This window comes from Salvelinus sp. IW2-2015, unplaced genomic scaffold (genome assembly GCF_002910315.2).
Source record: "Salvelinus sp. IW2-2015 unplaced genomic scaffold, ASM291031v2 Un_scaffold1965, whole genome shotgun sequence".
Lineage (NCBI taxonomy): Eukaryota > Metazoa > Chordata > Actinopteri > Salmoniformes > Salmonidae > Salvelinus > Salvelinus sp. IW2-2015.
In genome coordinates, this window is record NW_019943318.1 from 32913 (window position 1) to 42778 (window position 9866).

At 41.6% G+C, this 9866-nt stretch overlaps 1 protein-coding gene across 1 annotated transcript in view; it reads left to right on the forward strand.

The window, feature by feature from the left end:
* LOC112072574 (cofilin-2-like) overlaps positions 1-9866 on the forward strand; it is a 23463-nt gene that overhangs the window by 3618 nt on the left and 9979 nt on the right. The window contains exons 2-4 of the mRNA XM_024139965.2: positions 7777-7935; positions 8903-9042; positions 9547-9623. Of these exons, the coding sequence (XP_023995733.1) occupies positions 7777-7935; positions 8903-9042; positions 9547-9623 (376 nt within the window). The remainder of the gene's footprint in view (positions 1-7776; positions 7936-8902; positions 9043-9546; positions 9624-9866) is intronic.

Sequence of the window (9866 nt, forward strand, 5' to 3'; positions counted from 1 at the left end):
ACATGGAAGTATAAGAGAGAGAGAAACTATTATTGGGCCCATGTTAACAAAGAGTCTCAGCGAGGTGTGCTGATCTAGGATCAGGCCCCCCGTCAATACAATGATGAACTAAAAGGCCAAGCTGACCCTAGATTAGTCAGCACGCTTTGTGAATACAGGCCCCGATCTGTGTGAATACAGGCCCCGATCTGTGTGAATACAGGCCCCGATCTGTTGTGAATACAGCCCGATCTTTGTGAATACAGGCCCCGATAACTGCTGTGAATACAGGCCCCGATCTGTGTGAATACAGGCCCCGAATCTGTGTGAATACAGGCCATCTCTCTCGGCATGTATCTCTCTCTATACTCCATGTATCTCTCTCTATACTCCATGTATCTCTCTCTATACTCCATGTATCTCTCTCTATACTCCATGTATCTCTATACTCCATGTATCTCTCTCTATACTCCATGTACAGTTGAAGTCGGAAGTTTACATACACTTAGGTTGGAGTCATTAACTCGTTTTTCAACCACTCCACAAAATTCTTGTTAACAAACTATAGTTTTGGGAAGTCGGTTAGGACGTTTACTTTGTGCAGGACACAAGTAATTTTTCCAGCAATTGTTTACAGATTATTTCACTTATAATTCACTGTATTACAATTCCAGTGAGTCAGAAGTTAGGGATCCTTTTTTGTCAATTTCCGCCTGACTGACGTGCCCAGGGTAAACCGTCTGTTGTTCAGGCCCTGAAGCCAGGATATGTATATAATTGGTACCATTGGATAGAAAACACTTTGAAGTTTGTAAAAATAATTTAGGAGACTATAATACCATAGATATGGTAGGAGAAAATACAAAGAAAAACCAACTGGAAATGTTTCTTTTTTGAGAGACCATGCTCTTACAATGGAAAGTATAGGGGCATTCTGCATTCTAGCTCCCAGGATGCAATTCCTATGGCTTCCACAGGGTGTCTGCAGTCTATGTTCAAGGTTTCAGGCTTGTAACTTCCAAAACTAATAAGAAATCTGAGTTTTAGTACAGGGACACAGTCTTGGAAATCCGTGTTTGGGCGCCATGAAGACAAGACGCACCTGCTAAAATCAGTTTCCTATTGAACATACTTCTTTCTGTAAGAAATATTATAGTTTGATTACATTTTAGGGTATCTGAGGAGTAAATAGAAACGTATTTTGACTTGTTGAAACAAAGTTTAGCGGTAGATTTTCGGATTCCTTTCTCTGCAAGTTGAACGAGTGGAATAATCAAATCGATGGCGCCAACTAAAGACTTTTTGGGATATAAAAAATGTTATCTAACAAAACGACACTACATGTTATAGCTGGGACCCTTTGGATGACAAATCAAAGGAATATTTTCAAAAAGTAAGTGAATATTTAATTGCCATTTGTGAATTTATGAAACCTGTGCAGGTGGAAAAACATTTTGATGTGTGGCATCCTCAAACAATCGCATGACATGCTTTCACTGTAATAKCTACTGTAAATTGGACAGTGCAGTTAGATTAACAAGAATTTAAGCTTTCAACCGATATACCTAAATGTTTAATATCCATAATTTTTATGATTATTTATTTGAATTGCGCGCACTCCAGTTTCACCGGAAGTTGTCCCGCTAGCGGGACGCCTAACCCTTTCAAACAGCTTGGAAAATTCCAGAAAATTATGTAATGGCTTTAGGAGCTTCTGATAGGCTAATTGACATCATTTGAGTCAATTGGAGGTGTACCTGTGGATGTATTTCAAGGCCTACCTTCAAACTCAGTGCCTCTTTGCTTGACATCATGGGAAAATCAGCCAAGACCTAAGAAAAAAATTGTAGACCTCCACAAGTCTGGTTCATCCTTGGGAGCAATTTCCAAACGCCTGAAGGTACTGCAGCGTGTCATCGGTGACTCGGACTCACCTTCCTGTGACTTGTATTTGCACTTAGACTGGATGGGCTACTATGGTAAGCAGAATACTAGCAGCACTGGGTTTGCAGAGCAGTGAGGGGTTTGTTGTCTAGCTAGCAGTCAGACAGTGATCTGCAGAGCAGTGAGGGGTTTGTTGTCTAGCTAGCAGTGTGAAGGACTAGCCTCAGCAGTCAGACTGTGATCTGCAGAGCAGTGAGGGTTTTGTTGTCTAGCTAGCAGTGTGAAGGACTAGCCTCAGCAGTCAGACGGTGATCTGCAGAGCAGTGAGGGTTTTTGTTGTCTAGCTAGCAGTGTGAAGGACTAGCCTCAGCAGTCAGACGGTGATCTGCAGAGCAGTGAGGGTTTCGTTGTCTAGCTAGCAGTGTGAAGGACTAACTCAGCAGTCAGACGGTGATCTGCAGAGCAGTGAGGGTTTCGTTGTCTAGCTAGCAGTGTGAAGGACTAGCCTCAGCAGTCAGACAGTGATCTGCAGAGCAGTGAGGGGTTTGTTTGTCTAGCTAGCAGTGTGAAGGACTAGCCTCAGCAGTCAGACGGTGATCTGCAGAGCAGTGAGGGGTTTTGTTGTCTAGCTAGCAGTGTGAAGGACTAAGCCTCAGCAGTCAGACGGTGATCTGCAGAGCAGTGAGGGGTTTTTGTCTAGCTAGCAGTGTGAAGGACTAGCCTCAGCGTCAGACGTGATCTGCAGAGCAGTGAGGGGTTTTGTTGTCTAGCTAGCAGTGTGAAGGACTAGCCTCAGCAGTCAGACGGTGATCTGCAGAGCAGTGAGGGTTGTTGTTCTAGCTAGCAGTGTGAAGGACTAGCCTCAGCAGTCAGACGTGATCTGCAGAGCAGTGAGGGTTTTGTTGTCTAGCTAGCAGTGTGAAGGACTAGCCTCAGCAGTCAGACGGTGATCTGCAGAGCAGTGAGGGTGTTGTTGTCTAGCTAGCAGTGTGAAGGACTAACCTCAGCAGTCAGACGGTGATCTGCAGAGCAGTGAGGGGTTTTGTTGTCTAGCTAGCAGTGTGAAGGACTAGCCTCAGCAGTCAGACGGTGATCTGCAGAGCCAAACGGTGATGAGTGCCAGGCTCCGGTTCCGGTTTTCAGTAGTTCATTGTTTGTTTTTCCATGTAGCTGTGTAGTTAACTTCTGGAACAACAAACTAGTTTTACAACAACAACAACAACAACAAACAAAAAAGAAGGAAATGATTGAGTACTTCACCTTTTTTTAGCATCAGCCCTCTGCCTAATTCTCACTTGAAACATCGTGTTTGTGTTTAATAGGATAAATKTCACATTCTGTGTTTCATCTGACGACAGATCTGTTTTTGCAATTTTYATTCTACAACGTTTCAGATTCAGATATGATAATTTATCACAAAGTAGTTTRGATTTTTGTGAACTACTTTAGTTCAGTTAACTATATTTTTCTTAAGGGTAGTGTTGCTTAACCTTTTTCCAGTGTGATGTAATTGGYAGCTTGGTTAACTTATATTTTCAGAGTAGCTTCCCCAACTCTGCACACCGCGTTCCCTGTAACCAGTAGTCACCAGCCTACTATTTAGCTTTGCCTGGTTAAGAAACACAAACTGCTTTACGAAATTGAAAACAATAGTATTGTCTAGCTATTGTCTGTCTGTCTCCCCTTGAGTACTGAAAAGTAGGCCGTCTTTGAATGTGTTGTCTCACTCTACCCTCCCACTTCCCCGTCTCCTTTTTCGTTTTCACTCTGGAACAAAACAAAAACTAGGCCTCTTTTGCAGCGTCATGCCTACTTCCTGTCGTCACTTACGTTCAGATATATTCATAGATCTTTATTAATGAAGATGCCGTTTGAAGAGTAAATGATGTGTGTACAAAACCTATCCGATAAGCAGGGTCCAGGCCTGGTCACCTGCCCTCCAGCGGTGACCACCAATCAAATCCAGTCAAATCTCATTTTATTGTCATGTGCTTCTCACACAGTGCAATGACAACATAATAATCAAATAAGTAACATAGGGAATCTATGAAATAAGTAACATTGTAAATATATATATATATATATAAAAAAAAGACTAAATAAACTAAATTAAGTACAAGAGGCATGCAGATAAAAGAAAATAAGATGTAAATAAAACAAATAAAAAGTGAATCTACAGGTATATAGTATACATTGTTTTCCCATGTGCATAGTGCTTCTACACCTGCATTGCTTGCTGTTTGGGGTTTTAGGCTGGGTTTCTGTACAGCACTTTGAGATATCAGCTGATGTAAGGAAGGGCTTCATAAATACATTTGATTTGATAGTGAGTGGAATAAGTTCAGTGGCGTAGCAGCATAGAATGTCAGTAGTATTTTGATACACAGAACCTTAAGTGACATATTCATTTGACAGAGGTCATGAACTGCCCATTTGATCAGCACGGCAATTGATTAAACAGGACCATGTTTTCAAAACAAGTGTTTCTGTGCTTATGTCAGTATTATACCGGTAAGCTAACTGATTTATAGAAATCAGGGATGGAGACAGCCACTCATATATAGAGGTCTATAGAGCCTGTGTTGAACACATCACCTGGTGTTACGTTGGGCACCTACTGACCCCCCCCCMAAAAAAATTGTTTTTCTCAATGACTTGGATTACTAAATAAAACAGATGTCAGGAAATAGTCAGACACCACATTACAACAAGACTAAACAGTTCCATCAAGATGGTCTTGTAAGTATAAAAGCAAAGCTTCTTTTCATATAAAATAAAAAACAGCTGGGAAAAGGTAGTGGAATGTGATCAAGAATCCAATACTTTATCTTGTACTCAGAACAAAACAATCACATGACTGTGGAAGCACCTCCTCTATGAGCATGACTCAGGCTGTTTTGAGAAGGTTTGAATACTAAGCAGCCTGACCTACACATAGTGTGAAGTACAATACCAACATAACTACTGTAGTAGGTCAAAGCTGTGTGCTGGAAAAATATTACGTGGGTGGAATAGGCATTGTGGTACTTATGTGAATTTCCTTTATTTTTCGGGTCCAGACCAATGCCTACTTTTTACTTAAAACATTGTTTTTAAAATATACTGTACATTGGTAGTGCAGTAAGGTAACATAACTATTGCATTGGTCTGGTAGACAAAAGTACTTTCAATATGTAACAGAAAATGAATGACTGGTAAGTGTGGTAGGGTGCAGTATTGACCCCCAGGGTTCATCTGTTAGAACAGATAGTCTTATCTGGGCAAAGTGAATGTAACGTTACATCCATGGCTTTCACATCCACATGGTGCTGTGGGTGAATACAAGGCTGGGGACTGGCCATTGCCCTAATTAGGGGGCTCATGAGTGGCGCAGCAGTCTAAGGCACTGCATCTCAGTGCTAGAGGTGTCACTGGTTTGATTCCAGGCTGTATCATAACTTTTTTTGGGGGAAAAATTGAAGTAGCTAGCTAAGCTATGGGGTAGGGACATCCCAAGGATTCAGGATTGCACGGACGCTAGTCTCTCCATGCATGATTCAAAATCCAGGCTAGTGAATTGGTGCTCCGTCTATCAATATCAACTGAATGGGTGCCGCTAGTGTATTAATGTTCGGTGGTGATAAAAATATATACTGTACCAATGACTGTAGATATCAAACAATTAAACAATTAAACTAGTCTAGGTGTTACATTTTCTTTTCCAGAAGTTACTGGCTACCTATCAACTATTAAAGACAGGTTTGAAAACTAGTTGGTGGATGGGAACAATGATAATATCCCTGTTGAGGCTTTTCGCCTTCTTCTGTGGTGTTTAAGAGGTGCCGCTGTACATAGTGATCAACACTTCTTCTGTGGTGTTTAAGAAGGTGCCGCTGTACATAGTGATCAACACTTCTTCTGTGGTGTTTAAGAGGTGTCGCTGTACATAGTGATCAAGACTTCTTCTGTGGTGTTTAAGAGGTGCCGCTGTACATAGTGATCAACACTTCTTCTGTGGTGTTTAAGAAGGTGCCGCTGTACATAGTGATCAACACTTCTTCTGTGGTGTTTAAGAGGTGTCGCTGTACATAGTGATCAAGACTTCTTCTGTGGTGTTTAAGAGGTGCCGCTGTACATAGTGATCAAGACTTCTTCAAGAGGGTGAGGGGATTTAGGGAGTGGCATTTATTGCTATAAAGGAACAACAAAACAGCTTGCAGCCTCTGGCTGGCTGTCTGTGGTTAGCTGTAAAGTGGCAGGCTGATTTTGAGATTAGAGACATTCCTTGCAATTGTCTTTTCAAATTAACTCATGCCTAGATAGCCTGCCAAGGGCTTATACCGGTCCTATGAGTTCAGGCTACCCACCAGAGATACAAATCACATCTTGAATGGCAAACTCTGCTCGCCCGCCAGGTAGGAATTTATAGCCTTGGGCGTAGGGAAAGCAGAAAATAGCAAGCGGGAGGACATTGTTGCTGGGCAGATTTCTTCTACCAAGAGAGGCACGAATCTAACAACAGACGAGCAACAAGCAATACAAGCAAAGCAAAAAAACAGCAGTAACCAAATATGTTAAAAAATTAAAAAATGAATCATTTGTTTTTGCTTTGTGCACATAAACCAATATTAATGTGGTATATTTTGTTTAAACTCAGACCCAGTGACTCAGACTTGAGCACTTGGACTTCAGCCATAGGGACTTGACTCGGATTAGAGCACAGGAGACTTGGGACTAGACTCAGACTCACGGTTTAGTGACTCGACTACAACACTGGCTTGTTAATTCGTAAAAATCTAAATAACTTCACAGATATTCATTGTAAAGGGTTTAAACACTGTTTCCCATGCTTGTTCAATGAATCATGAACATGCACAGAGACAAAAAAATACATGTTTAGATCATTGATCGCATGGTGCAAGATTGAATGAAATGTATTGATTATTGAATGTTATGATGGACACAGCTTTCTGGAACTAAAACACAGCCTCTGCTCAACAAACTGGAACCTGAGAACGAATCGTTTGGGGGGGCTGCAGTTCGCAAACAACTGTACTTACCCCCTCGTGGCAGAAATGCATTCCCGCCAAGAGTCGTTGACAATCTAGTCGACTGTGGCCACAACTAGACCTCGTTTAAAATGTTTCAAAAAATAATCGTATTTGTATGCCTAGCAATCAACACGTGTACATTTGTTTTAAAGCACGTTTTTACAAGTCTCAGTCACAAATGACGGCTGCAATAAGCCTMCTATGCTGAACAACATGTAAACAAGAGGCTTGTAGAATCATGACTCTCCAGTTTTCAGTTAATCTTTCACTGGTAGGGGGTCCCGGTGGGGTCTGGGCATTACTGACTCAAATGAACAAAATGAGTCAAAGATCAGAGTCAGTTTAAAGAGCTGAACTTCCCATCAATAGTCAGGAGTATTTTTTGGTGTTCCAAAGATTATGGTCACTTGCCCGAAAAATGTGAAAATAGCTAATTACAACACATAAATTCCCAAACTTGTCAGTCGTTCACTTACTGTGAATGGTAAGGAAGCACAAAGATCCATTTAGGCTGATGGAATTTTTTGCAGTTTGATTGTTTTCAGGAATATATTTCACCCGCCCAATTGGGCAACCACAGAGCAGTCTCACTTGCCCGACTGCTGAGTTCAGTAGCCCCGGTAAACCCTTTAATGTCAATCCCTGCATATAAATACATCTGTCAGGTTACAAGGTCCTAATTTGGAAATAAGATTTCCTGCTGTTCAAGCAATGGTAATTTCAATTTACTTTTATACTCTAATTGATTCTTCAAGATGATATATTTCTAAGGAGCTTAGTACAACTGTCTCACCATAAGGTTGTATTCTCATTCTTCTTCTTCTCTCCTTTGTGACCATTGTATTATTCTTCTTCTAATTCTTCTTCTCTCCTTTGTGACCAGGCCTCTGGAATAGCGGTCCACGATGACGTCGTTCTCACGTTTGACAAGATCAGAGTTCGCCTCCAGGGGGCTGACAAGCAGGAGCAGCTGAAGCTGGTGCTCTTCAAGATCAGCGACGACGGGAAATGTATCGTCGTGGACGAGGACAAATGCCTGAAGGTCAGAAGCGGTATATAATTATCATTCAATAATATAGGACATTTAGCAGACACTTTTATCCAAAGCCCTCTATCCTGGCGTTGCAAGCGCTGTGCTGAGATTCAGAGGACCAAGTATTAAGGCATTTTAAGCTCTTTCTCAAATCCTATTTCCTCGATTCCTTGCATCCTCTCTCCTCGCTTCGTTGAATTGGAGAATAAGGTCCAAGGGGAGGGACGCCCCCCCCCCACTGAGATGGAGTTAAGGAGGTAGGATGCGAGGAATCACAGAAAGAATTTAGGGGCTGCAACCTAAATCTCATTAAAACAACTCCTAAAGCTCTGGTCAATAGTAGTGAACTATATAGGAAAGGGGGGATACCTAGTTAGTGGTCAACTGAATGCATTCACCTGAAATGTGTCTTCCACATTTAACCAAACGCATCAGAGAGGTGTGGGGGGACTGCCTTAACTGACGTCCAAGTCATCAGCGCCCGGGGAACAGTGGGTTAACTGCCTTGCTCAGGGGCAGAATGACAGATTTTGACCTTGTCATCTCGGGGATTTGATCCTGCAACCTTGGGGTTAACTGGCCCAGCGCTCCTACCCACCAGGCTACCTGCCGCCCCCGTAGGAAATAGGGTGATATTTTGTAAGCAATCGGAGAGTTCGGGCAACTTGTAGAATGGGCGCCATGTTAGCGCCTTGCCTTTTTAAACATTCCTTTTATCCATTGATGACAAGTAATAGCTACCTTGTTCTAATCCTAGTTACACGTAGTATTGTTTAAAATTCAGAACATTCTGTATAATGTAATTGGGAGCTAACGTGGCTGCCATATAATTATGTAATGTTAATGTATCAAAATGCAGAAACCGCAATGTCCAAACTTTCTTACTATTATAACTGGGGTTAGGGTTAGTAACGTGAACATCTGGAAAAAGCACTATATAATTTGTTATCAATTAATCAATTACCAATCAATGAAGGTCAAGGACCTGAACGGGGAGGAGGACGTATTCAGGAGGATCGTCAACATGATGCCGACGGATGACTGCCGCTATGCCCTGTACGACTGTTCCTGGGAGAGCAAGGACAGCCCCAAAGAGGACCTGGTCTTCATCATGTGGTACGTTGGACCATAGAGTTAGAATAACTAGACTTGTAATAACTAACACTGAGGACCTGGTCTTCATCATGTGGTAGGTTGGACCATAGAGTTAGAATAACTAGACTTGTAATAACTAACACTGAGGACCTGGTCTTCATCATGTGGTAGGTTGGACCATAGAGTTAGAATAACTAGACTTGTAATAACTACACTTAGGACCTGGTCTTCATCATGTGGTAGGTTGGACCATAGAGTTAGAATAACTAGACTTGTATAACTAACACTGAGGACCTGGTCTTCGTCATGTGGTAGGTTGGACCATAGAGTTAGAATAACTAGACTTGTAATAACTAACACTGAGGACCTGGTCTTCTTCATGTGGTAGGTTGGACCATAGAGTTAGAATACTAGACTTGTAATAACTAACACTTAGGACCTGGTCTTCATCTGTGGTAGGTTGGACATAGAGTTAGAATTACATGGACTGTACAACCATGTAATATTCTTCTGTTTGAATTGCAGGGCCCCAGAACACTCAACTATCAAAAAGAAAATGAAATACGCCAGCTCAAAGCAATACATTAAAGCAAAGTTCCAAGGTAAGAGTTTAGGTGTCTTTTCAAAACGTTCAACCTATCTCCTTTCCACAATCAGATGGATATGTTCATTAGGTACCAGACGGAAGAAAATGGACTGAAACAGGGAAGACTGCTTGTCCAATAAGATACTCTCATTTTCAAAAGCCTTCTGTCACATGACGTAAAGCTATAATCCACAGTTGGATTTATAGATTAATCAATATGCAAATGAAATGTTATTCATCACATGCTTGGTAACAGGAA